The 12814-nt window shown below is 47.4% G+C and overlaps 1 protein-coding gene and 1 pseudogene across 1 annotated transcript in view; both read left to right on the top strand.

Moving 5' to 3' along the window:
• The window catches only part of Hck (HCK proto-oncogene, Src family tyrosine kinase), a 43869-nt gene extending 37438 nt beyond the window's left edge, over positions 1-6431 (top strand). The window contains exons 12-13 of the mRNA XM_051143471.1: positions 3878-4009; positions 5977-6431. Of these exons, the coding sequence (XP_050999428.1) occupies positions 3878-4009; positions 5977-6179 (335 nt within the window). The 3' untranslated portion in view covers positions 6180-6431. The remainder of the gene's footprint in view (positions 1-3877; positions 4010-5976) is intronic.
• Positions 6432-12155: 5724 nt separating this feature from the next.
• Positions 12156-12254, top strand: LOC127188769 (uncharacterized; annotated as a pseudogene).
• Positions 12255-12814: the final 560 nt, after the last annotated feature.

Raw genomic sequence — 12814 nt, 5'->3', positions numbered from 1 at the left:
CGCTAAGTAGAGGCCGGGCACACATGCAGATATCTGTTACCCTTAATATGAAATTCCCAGGTGGGACTGGAGTAGTGGTAACCTAGGGCTGAGTGGGAGACTCCAGAAAGGGGTCTGAGTGCTAGGGATGGAGCTGACTAACATATGATGAAATAGTCTACAATGCACAGCTCTTCCGCTGTTACAAAAGTCATTGAAAGCCATGCAGTGGTGGTGTACACCTTTAATCCCAGCACTTGGGAGGCAGAGACAGGCAGATAGATCTCTGAGTTCGAGGCCAGCCTGCTCAATAAAGCTGGTTCCAAGGACAGCCAGCGCTACACAGAGAACCATGTCTCAAAAAAAAAAAAAAAAAAAAAAAATCATTGGAGTACACACTTTAAATGTGTGGATTTTATGGCCTGTGAATTATATCTCATGAAAGCTATAAAGTTCACTTATACTGAAAAAGCTGTGTAGGGGGCTGGCGGAGTGGCTAGCCGGAGCAGGCAGGTTCTGGCCGGGAGGAGCTGGGAGGAGCTGTCTGAAAGGCTGCAAATGTTCTCCACCTTGATGATCACAGGGGCTACTCAGCCAAAGACCATCAGGTTAGACCTTAAATATCTGTACATTTTAGCCGGGTCTAGAGGTGCAAACTTGTAGCCCAGGCCACTTTGGAGACTGAGATCACAAGTTCAAGGCCCGCCAGGGCAAGTTACTGACCCTGTCTCAAAACAAGAAGTAAAGGGGTTGAAGGCCTATGACTGAGCACTTGCCTACCTAGCGTGTGTATTGTGCTAGGCTCAGTCTCCAGCACCAACACACACACACACAGACACTATTTGATATCTATTATGATTTGATAATGTTTAAACTAAGTATAAGCTGGATGGTGGTGGTACATGCCTTTAATCTCAGCACTCGGGAGGCAGAGGCAGGTGGATCACTGTGAGTTTGACGCCAGCCTGGACTACAAAGTGAGTCCAGGACAGAAAAGGCTACACAGAGAAGCCCTGTCTTGAAAAACAAAAATAAATAAATAAATACACAAGTAAACTAAGTACAAAAAATAAAGTGAAAAGTTAAATATATAATCTAAATCTGTAGAGAATAGGTGGGATATGGAGAAAACTTGCTGGATGTAAAAGACAGTGGCTGAGGATGTGCCCTGGTGGCAGAGCACCGACCAAGCATGCTCAAGGCTCTGGGTTCGAGCCTTAGTACCACACTAAAGTATGAAATAAAGAAAATGGCTGCCTTAGAGTTAGGGCTGTATTTCCAACACTCAGGAGCCTGAGGACTGCCATGAGTTGGTGCCGACCTGGGATGTGAAGACAGGAGGGGCTAGAGAGATGGCTCAGTGGTTAAGAGCACTGGCTGCTTTTGCAGAGGACCTGGGTCCTAGCATCACATGGTGGCTCACAGTCATCTATAACCCCAGTTCCATGGGACCTGACACCCTCTTCTAGATGCTGAGGGAACCAGACATGCATGTGTGGTGCACATACATACATACAGGCAGAACACCCATACACACAAATTGTTTCAAAATACCCGTGTTTAAAAAGAAACAGAGTACCAAAATGACCGAGTGAAAATACCTGCTGCCAAGCTTGAGGACATGAGTTCAACTCCAGGATCCACATGGTGAAAGGAGAGGCGTGACTCCTGCTGGGTGTTCTCTGGCCTCGCACACAGCCTGACAAAAGCTGGCTCTCCCGTCCCCAGCAACCACCAACCGCCAACAGCTGCTTGGTGAGGGGTGGAAGTCCCAAGGCCAGCTTCTCATCTGTGCTGGGATTTTGTCAGCCTTGATCTTGTGCTGGTCCTGTGCGGCAGCCACAGCTGCTGTGACATCCTGTGTGCTGTGGGTTCCACCCAAAAGGCCCTGCTTTTCAGCAGTCCCTCATTGGGGGATTCTCCCTGGAAGGAGCTGGTGTGATATGGATGTCTAATTTAGGGCTGAGGGAGAATTTTCGACACTAGTCATGTCCTCAGCCATAATGCAACCCTGGGCAAATTCCACAGAACATACAGATGGTCTCTTACTTAGCAGTGGCTCAGTATATGGTTTTATAGGACACCTAAAAGCACAGCATTTCCATCACCCAGAGGGCTTTGCTTTGGGTGCTGGGACCTCAGGTAGGACTTTAACCAGCCTCTATCACAGCCACGTGGAAAGTGAATTAGGGAAGAGAACAGACCTGACCTGGATGCTGTGTCATTACCGCTGCCAGGAAGCTACAAAGATAGGGAGCACGGATTCAAGTCAGCATTATGTGACAGAATCCTGAGGTGAACTGGTGTCAGCAGTGACACTGGCATCGTTCCACGGGCAAGAGTCACCCCTAAGTGGGGGCAGAAGAGTGGACCTGGCAGTTTGGTGTCCTCAGTTTCATCCTTGGGTCCTGGTCTTCCCCTGATGCTGCCACTTTCATGATGAAACCAGCCAGGCTTATGCCCAGCCCTGAAAGGCTTCCAGGGTGATATGTGCCTTGTGGACATGAAACCATTAGAGATGGTGGTCTAGCTTCTCAACCTACAGGACCACTCTGGCCATGAAACAAATGCCCTGCTGAGGTTTTCTAATGGAACTGCTTGCAACCTTCTAGCTCCCCCACAGCCCTGCAGTTTGGCACCTGCTGGTCTTGCTCCTCAGCACTCAGCATGTGTGCTCTGCCTGCCATGATGGGCCATAGACAGCAGGTGGCAGCAGAGAGTGATTGAGAATCAGGCCTTGTATCTCCAACATTGTGATTTTCAACATTTTGATAGTGTAGAGGTGGGCGTGGTGGCACATGCCTTCAATCCGGCAACTATGGAAGTGGAGGCAGAAAAGTCAGGAGTTCAAGGCATCCTATCTAGGCTATGTGAGAGCCTGTCTCATAAAAATGAATGAATGAAGCTGGGTGTGGTGGCGCACGCCTTTAATCCCAGCACTCTGGAGGCAGAGGCAGGCAGATTGCTGTGAGATCGCTGTCAGCCTGGTCTACAAAGCCAGGACAGCCAAGACAACATAGAGAAACTCTGGCTCAAAAAACAAAAAAAAAAAAAATAATAATAATGAATTTTGGATTTTGATGTCTTTCCCAGTCTACTGATACGCTGCTGAGCCACAGCAGTGAGCTACAGCTCTGATTTAGCTAAGAGATCACCAGAAGAAACAACAAAGAAGCTACAGTGTGGAGATGCTGAACCACGATGTTCAGTAACTAAGTGTTGGCAGCATTTTTGACTTCTGAGTTTTGCCTCGCAGTGGGTTTATCAGAGCATAATCCAGAATTAAGGTGCTCTTATATGTCCTATATAGTCCATGTTCACCAATCATACTGTAATTAAGACAAATACCCACAAATGGCTAATCAAATCCATGCTAGAGAGAGGGAAGGAGGGAGAGAGGGAGGGAGGGAGGGAAGGAGGGAGGGAGGAGAGGAGGAGTAGAGAAGAGGCACCCAGTGACTAGAGCAAACCCCAGACAACAGCTGAAGTCCTCTCCTGCTCCCCGTGGCTGGGTGGGCAGGCTGAGGTATCAGCTGTGACCTGGACCCAAGCCCGCCTGAAGCTCCTCCATGCCCAAAGACCTCTAGGACTCCACTTTTCAGAGTTATAGTTCACCAGGCACTAACCAAATCATGGTGGTAGTCCCAGAGTGAGCTCCCACATTATATCCACACGCCCACTCCTCCTTGGTTCAGCTGTCTATCCATAAGACAGATGTCCCTTGAAACCATAGGGTCCGGGAAGGAAGGGGGCAGCAGGAGCCAGTACCCTGACTCCCCTCAACTTGCAGAGCCCCAATGCTAACTGCTCCCCAGGCTCACCCTGACATTGCTCTGCAGAGCCCCAGTGCTCACTGCTCCCCAGACTCACCCTGACACTGCTCTGTCCAATCCTGCAGGAGCAAAATTCCCCATCAAGTGGACAGCTCCTGAGGCCATCAACTTTGGCTCTTTCACCATCAAGTCAGATGTCTGGTCCTTTGGTATCCTGCTGATGGAAATTGTCACCTATGGCCGGATCCCTTATCCAGGTACAGAAAGGGACATGGGATTAGGGGTGTGTCTAGAACCCAGCCTGACAGTGGCCCATCTTGTCAGCATGTCTATTAAACTCAGCTCCTGACCTTCCCCCAATCTCTCTTCACCTTTTTCATTTCAATCAGAGATGCCATGATCCACCATTCCTTAGCCTGTCTATAAGGGATTTGCTGGCTGTTTCTTCTTTCCCACACCTTATTGCATGCAAGGAATCAGAGTTCACGAGGAAGATGAGCACATCTGGAGAGACCAGACCTGCAGGGCCTGGGTATAGTGATGAGTGTGGCTGTTCACTGAAGTGTCTAGGAAGCCATGAGATGGTGTGAGGCTGGGAGGAAGTTAACTGGTGTGTGTGTGTGTGTGTATGTGTGTGTGTGTGTGTGTGTGTGTGTGTGTTGTGTGTGTGTGTAGGGGGGGCAAGATCATAGTCTATAGCCCAGGCTGGCCTAGAACTTCCTAATGTAGACCAGGATGGCCTTGAAGTCTCAGAAATCCATCTGCCTTTGCCTTCCAAGTTCTGGGACTAAAGTTGTACACCATCACATCTGGATTATCTCTATTTTTTTAAAATGTATTCTTGAGGCTGGAGAGATGGGTCAGAGGTTAAGGGCACTTGCTGCTCTTGCAGAGGATGGGGGTCCAGTACTCAGCACCCACATGGCAGCTTACAGCCATCTGTCATTCCAATTCTAGGGAATCTGATGTCCTGTTCTGGCCTTCGAGGACACCAACATACACATGGTGTACAACATGCACATATATACACGGAGGCAAAACATTCATACACGTGAATAAAAATAAACAAACAAACAAATACATAAATCTGAAGGGGACAGGCTTCATTTCAGTGGGAATGGATGAGAGTACGTGAACAAATTGGCACTGCCTGCTCTTCTAAGGGTCCTGAGTTCAATTCCCAGCAACCACATAGTGGCTCACAACCATCTACAATGAGATCTGGTGCCCTCTTCTGGTGTACAGGTGTACCTGCAGGCAGAGCACTGTATACATTAATTAATTAATTAATTCTTAAAAGAGAGACAAGGATGGCTGTCCTGACAATGGAGGAGCTATGGGAATTTGGGTTGATTCACTTCAGGTGATTTATAGACATCTATGTAAGGTGTTTAAAGTTTTTTTGGTTTTGTTCTTAATCACTGAGCCATTTCTTCAGCCTCTCCCAACCCGAATTAAAAAAAAAAAAAGTGAAGTTGGTAATCATAGGTGTTTCATGGTTGTCTTTAAAGATAACGAATGTAATGTTAGGTAGAATAAGGAAATGATCCTATTCGGAGTGACCTTGAATCTGGCCACTGGTAAAATCCACCCAGTGGATTATACAACTTACATCCATTTAGATGCCTGAGGCTACAATTAACAAAAGTAATGGGCAGCCAGGATTGGTGGCCTACAGCATTAATCCTATCAGAGGCAGGTGGATCGCAGTGAGTTTGAAGCCAGCCTGATTTATATAGTGAGCTCCAGGATAGTATATACACATATACACATATATATATATGATTGATAGATAGATAGATAGATAGATAGATAGATAGATAGATAAAAATAACAGACCAAGAGTGGCAGAAATAGTAGGTTGGTTAATGTTCTGCCTCCTTAAGAGGTCTGGTGTTGCCAGACAGTGGTGGCACAGGCCTTTAATCCCAGCACTTGGGAGGCAGAGGCAGGAGAATCTCCTGAGTTCTGATTTGAGGCTAGCCTGGTCTACAGAGTGAGTTCTGGGTCAGCCAGGGCTACATAGAAAAACCCTGTCTTGAAAAGTAAAAACAAAACAAAACAAAACAAACAAATAAACAAAAAGGTCTGGCATGGCTTGTGGCTGGACAAACCAGCAACGGGACAGTTCTGTATCTTCCCCCACATAGCCAGATGGTAACTCCAGCTCAATTGCCACCCAATCCCACCCCCACCCCCACTTAATGCCACATCTCTTTCTCAGGCATGTCAAACCCAGAGGTGATCCGGGCACTAGAACATGGATACCGTATGCCTCGACCAGAGAACTGTCCAGAAGAGCTCTATAATATCATGATCCGCTGCTGGAAGAACCGCCCAGAGGAGCGGCCCACCTTCGAATACATCCAGAGTGTGCTGGATGACTTCTACACGGCCACGGAGAGCCAGTATCAGCAGCAGCCTTGATGAGCAGGGCAGGAGCAGTGCCTGTGACGTGCTGAGCCTGCTGGCCCCACTCCCAGACACCACACACACTCCAGCCAAAGATTCTCCAGCTGCTGAGTGCGTGGGGTGGACCTCACACCCTCTTTTTGACTCTTGTCATCTGCAGTCTGCCATTCTCAGGTCCCCTAACTTGGTGTTTCTCATTTGCCTGGGATGACTGAATTCAACCTATAGCTGTGGTTTAAGCGGGGAAACTGTTAAAATAGTATTTAAATAAAAGACATGAATGTCAAAGGCTTTCCCCAGAGGTCAGCTATCTCGGTCCCCAAACATCTATTTGCCGTCCTGCTGTGTGACGTATCAGATAGGAGAAGGACCAAAAGTGTGAAGAAAAGAGAGAGTCCAGGTAGGGAGATGGCTCAGTCAGCAGCATGCTTGCCCTGCAAGCACAAGGACCCCACTTCAATCTCCAGAATCCGCATTTTGCTGCAAGGTGTGGTGGCATGCATTTGCCCTCCCTGTAAGGAGAGTGGAGACCGGGGGATGCCTGGGCTCACTATCCAGCCAGTCTAGCCTAATTGGTGAGTTCCAGGTCAGTGAGAGGCTCAACTCAAAGGAGATGGATGGCATTCTGGAGAATGACACCTGAGGTTATCCTCTGACCTCTACATACATGTACACACCCATGTGCACCTCCATGCACACAAACATGCATATACATACACACTTATGCATAAGAAAGTGAAAAGTTAGAAGGAATGCTGAGGGTTTTCCTAAAATACTGGCTGGCTGTGTCCACTTCCTTTTGCTCTGGTAACAAATATCCCCACAAGCGTGGGTGGCTTTGACAGCAGCTTCTCACAGTGGGGAAGGCTTGAGTGTGAAATGGGCTGTGGTGCTCCTGGAGACTCAGGGAGGGGATTCCATCCTTGCCTTTTCTGGCTCCCAGCAGCCACCATCAGCCTTGACTCTTGTACACCACGCCAAGTATACTTCCATCGCCTGGCCTCCCCTGCTGCCTCCTCTTTAAAGTATAATTATGTGGACTCATTTAAATAAGCCAGAAGAACCCTTAACATTGTGCTCCTTAATCACATTTGCAAAGTCCCCTTCGATGAGGCAGCATTTCCCCCAGCTTCTAAAGAGTCACACGCATACCTCTGAGGGGGCGTTCCTCTGCCTACCACACGGGTTTCTGGATGCTGTATGGTTTTGTGCCCCCAGAAGCTGGAGATGGCAGCACACCACGAATGACTTCTCTCCTGTTAAGCCACACTGATACAAGTAGAACTCCCCCTGGGATACTGGCCGTTTCCGGTGGCCGCACAGTCATGATTGCCAAGGTGGTCACCATCACTACAGGAGATCTTGGGAACTGCTGAGAAGGACCTGGTACTCTGTAAGGGACACTCTTGGTGGCCAGGATAGAGACCTGATAGGAATTAGAGGGGCTGAGAGGGTGGCAGACACTTTCAGCATATCACCTCAGCTGAAAGGTGTTGGCAATTAGCTTTTGTCATGAGAGAGAGAGAAGGGGATGGTGGCGATGGGACAGAGTGCAATGACACTTTTGTATTACTGTATCTCCCAAAGGATCTACATCCCAGAATCCCCTAGGGTCACAGAGAACCCTGGGCTTGCTGAATTCACTCAGCATCCCTCAGTAGCTTGTGGATCTAACTTTAAGAACCAGATCTAAGAGCAGTGGAGACTAAGGCTAGCTGGATTTAACCAAAACAACGGTTAGGCCTGTTTTCACAATCAACATTCCCATGACCCTTAAAGGTGCGAAGATAGCTCCTAAAAGCCACCTTGCAGCCAGATCACCCTTCTGCGGCGCGCACGCGCACACAAACACACACACACGCACACACACACACACACGCCCCCCAGTTCTAACCCTCCCTACTTGGAGGTACTGTCAGATCCTCATGCTGGGGCTCAGCCCCCACCACTTCCTCTCCTCCACATTAGGCAGCAGATACTCTGCAAGTTGTTTTACACAGGCTCTGACCGGCTTCCTATCAGCCGGGCCCCACAGGGCTCCCTCCTTAGGTTCAGTTAATTTGCCCAAACTGCTCAGGGAATTCGGCAAGAGGCTAGGGCTTTACTGTTTTATCATAAAGGATACAACAAAGGAAAAGATGACAGAATGCACAGTGGGAAAGGGCCACGTGGCACTCCCATGTCCTCGCCAGACCTGCCACTCTGCAGAAATCTCCACACACCCAGCTCTCCCGAGGCTCTCTGAACCCTGTCCTTCAGAGCTTTATGGGGACTTTATTGCCTAGGTGTGATTGCTAAGAAACTGGCCGTGGTACGATTTTTGTCCCTCTCTGTGTACTTTCCCACCTTCAGGCTATGTGCTAGGATCCCATGGGAGTGAGGAGATCCTTGCCACATACTACATGGCAACGGTCTCTATGGCCAGCTTCCCAGACAGAAAGGCGGGGGATGAGGAGGGTTTCCATGACCTACTTTAGCTTTCATATCCTGACATGAGGAGACAATTATGAAACAGGAACCGTGGACAAAATCTAAAACCAGCATCACCTATAATATATGTGTGCATATGTATAAGCATATGCAAATATGCTTACAGGTATATCTCACATCTGTAATTGTAACACACACATCCAGACTTACCTGCTTTGTAACCTAATTAATTGCTCTCTTGCTTTGTTGTTGGAATACGTACTTTGGGGTCTGAAAGCAAAGCCCAGGGTCTTGCTGACAACAACAAACCAACCAGCAGTCTCCTCCAAGCCACTGCTCCCTGAAGCGTTTCTCTCCTGAGACACCGTCCATCTCTGGTCTCTTCAAACTGCTACATGCCACAAGCCACCACCGCACGCCACCCCACGCTCTCTCTGTGCTCCTTTTTTATAATCTCAGAGCTCTAGACCATGCCCCTTTCCATGTGGCATGAGGAAGGCCATTACCAGCGGTCAAAAGCCATGCCCCTCATGAGACAGTTAACAGATATGGACAAGCTAAAGTTCAAACTAAAATCCCCCACTTGGGATTAGAACAAAAATGTATTTACATAACATGATCAGATTTACAAAGAAACCAAAACTTCCATTACAGATTTCAAAATGAGCAAGATTAGAAAAGGCACCTCACTAAAGGCACATAGACAACAGACAAACATAAGAAACATGTTCCACATCATGTGCCATTGGGGAGATGCAAACTATAATGACAAGAACTCACCTAGAGGGGTTGGAGAGGTGGCTCAGAGGTTAAGAGCACTGGCTGTTCTTCCAGAGGTCCTGAGTTCAATTCCCAGTAACCACATGGTGGCTCACAACCATCTATAATGTGATTTGATGCCTTCTTCTGGCCTGCAGGTGTACATGTAGGCAGAGCACTGTATACACAATGAGTAAATAAATATTTTAAAATATATTTTATTAATTTATTCATATTACATCTAAATTGTTATCCCATCCCTTGTATCCTCCCATTCCTCCCTCCCTCCCATTTCCCCCTTACTCCCCTCTCCTATGACTGTGACTAAGGGAGACCTCCTCCCCTTGTATATGCTCATAGGGTATCAAGTCTCTTCTTGGGAGTAAATAAATCTTAAAAACAAAAACAAAAACAAAACACCTCACCTAGAATGACTAAGATCCCAAATGCTGATAACACCAAACCCCCGACTGCAGGACACTGAGAGTTTCAGGAACTCAGGACCCACAATCACTTGGGAAGATGACCCAACCCCTCTTTTACAAAACTAAACAATCTCTTAACTGTATGACCCACCATTTGGGTCTCCTGGTGTTTTGCATATGAAGATGTGTGTCCAGACAAAAATCTACATGAGACAGTCAGAGGAGCTTCATTCACTACCAGAAGCAAGAAGATGACCTTTCAAGAGGAATAAAGAAACTTCTGTAATATTAGTGTTAAATAGAAATTATTAATGTTAAAAAGAAATCAGGTGGGCTGGAGAGATGGTTCAGAGGTCAAGAGCACTGTCCACTCTTTCAAAGGTTCTGAGTTCAATTCCCAGGAACCAAGTGGTGGCTCACAACCATCTATAATGAGATCTGGTGCCCTCTTCTGGTGTGCAGGTATACATGCAAGCAAACACTATATACATAATAATAAATAAATAAATCTTAAAGAAAAAAAAAAAAGAGCCAGGCATGGTGGCACACGCCTTTAATCCCACCACTTGGGAGGCAGAGTCAGGCAAGTCTTTGTGAATTCAAAGCCATCCTAGTGTCTACAAAGTGAGTCCAGGACAGCCAAGGCTACATAGAGAAACCTTGTCTTGGAAAAACAAAAAAGAAAGAAAGAAATCAGGTATTAATCAATGAAAAGAGAGAGGGGAATTTTTTTTTTCAAGACAAGGTTTCTCTGTGTAACAGCCCTGGCTGCTGGCTGACCTGGACTTGCTTTGTAGACCACCAGGTTGGCCTCGAACTCACAGAGATACACCTGCCTCTGCCTCTCGAGTGCTGGGATCACAGGCATGCACCACCATACCTGGCTGAGAGAAGGGAATCTTAGGTGCAGTTCCTGGGAGAAAGAAGCCAAGCTGGTTCTAGGGATAGATCTCAGTGGTCCAGCCTTTGCCTGGCATACACAAGATCCTGAGGTCCACCTCAGCACAATGGAGGCTGGGATACCAGTCTGTAAAGGCTATGCACTTGAGATCTCAGCTATATGGCATGAGAAATAAAAACCATGCAGACAGTAACAGCACCAGTGGTTGCTAAGAATTTCAGAAAAAGGATCCAGGAACAAATAGCTGGAACACAGGCAGCCCTTAGGCCCAGCCATGGACTATTCTGTACAATACTATAGCGGTGGGTACTTCCATTAAGCCTCTGTCAAAACCTATTGAAAGTATGGTGTGGGAAGGAGTGTAAGCTTTGTCACAGGTGAAAGCAGTCTTGGCGAGCTTTGCTCTTGGACACACCACAGAAACTCCCTGAGATTAACCTTGAGATAGACTGGGTGGAGCCATTCTGGGCCTGAAATTCAGGAAGGGGACTGAGTGACTCCGCCTGGACTATGGTGTTTCTAATAGACCCTCAATGGGAGAGGGAGACCAGCCCTTGCATGTGACAGACAGGCAAATGGAGGGGACAGAGAGGAGCAGCAGGGTCAGATGGGGCTTGAGCGCATGCAAGTGGATCGGGAAGAGGATCAACAAACAGGCTGGACCAGAGCACAGGCCACAGACACCAAGGGACCCATCCGTGGAACAGATACCAGAAGGTTCACTCTTGTTTCCTTTTACCTTTCTTCCCTCTTGTGTAAGCTAGTTGGGTTGTATAATAAAGCTTAATTGTTAAAAAACAAAGCCAACAGTATGGCACAAAGAGTGGACCCAAGCCCAGGTGTGGTGATGCCAGCACTTCAGAGGCAGAGGCAGGTGGATCCCTGTGAATCCAAGGCCAGCCTGAATCTACAGAGTGAGTTCCAGGACAGCCAGGGCTACAAAGTAAGATCATGTCTCAAAAAAGAAGGAAGAGGAGGAGAAGGAGGTAGAAAAAGGGAAAGAAAAAGAGGAGGAGGAGGAGAGTGGACCCTGCACTAATGTATGGATTTGAGTTGGTAATACATCACTACTGGTTCAGTGGCTTTCACAAATGGCCCACCCCTGCAAGGTGTTAATGACAGAGAAAACCAAGTGTAGGTGGAAAGTTATGTGAACTTCTGTTCTTTGCACTCTCAGGCTATTATTAAACTTTCTTCAGTGCCTTTGGTATTGCTGTAACAGAACTACTGAGGCTGGGTCATTTGCAAAGAACAGGAATTTATTTCTTATATTTTTGGTTGTGAGCCTAGCCTTTAATGGCTGAGCCATCTCTCCAGCCAGGAATTTATTTCTTAAGACTTCTAGGCTGGGTGTGGTAGAGCACACCTTTAATCCCAGCACTTGGGAGGCAGAGGCAGGTGGATTGCTGTGAGTTGAGGCCAGCCTGGTCTACAAAGTGAGTCTAGGACAGCCAAAGACTTCTAGGGGCAGAATTCACACTTCAGCAACATATATACTAAGATTGGAACAATACAGAGATTAGCATGGCCCCTTGCAAGAATGGCACACAAATGTGTGAATTATTCCATATTAAAAACTAAAAATTCACCTGGTGGTGGTGGCGGCGGCGGCGGCGGCACAGGCCTTTAATCCCAGCACTTGGGAGGCAGAGGCAGGTGGATCTCTATGAGTTCAAGGCCAGCCTGGTCTACAAAGCGAGTCCAGAACAGCCAAGGCTACACAGAGAAACCTTGTCTTGAAAAACCAAAACCAAACCAAACCAAAACAAAATCTAAAAATTCCTAGGGGCAAAGGAGTCTGCATGTAGCAAGGGTCTTCTTGTTGCATTGAAGCACTGAACATAGAAGGGCGCTTGTCCTCTCCTCAGGAACCAACGCTCACAACAGCTCACTCTGACAAGAACTGTTAGTCCACTCATAGGGCATTTGTTTGCTTGTTTGTTTGTTGAGACAGGATCTTCTATATCCCAGGATATCCTAGAACTTACCATGTAGCTAAAGATGACCTCTACCTCCTGAGTGCTGGGGTTACAGGCATGTGTCAAAGGCTTATGCAGTGCAGGGAATTGAACCCAGGGCTTCATGCTTGTTAAGCGAGCACTCTACCAATTGAGCTATATGCCCTGCTATCATCC

The sequence above is a fragment of the Acomys russatus genome, chromosome 4, assembly GCF_903995435.1.
Source record: "Acomys russatus chromosome 4, mAcoRus1.1, whole genome shotgun sequence".
Lineage (NCBI taxonomy): Eukaryota > Metazoa > Chordata > Mammalia > Rodentia > Muridae > Acomys > Acomys russatus.
This window is presented reverse-complemented; position numbering and strand designations above follow the sequence as displayed.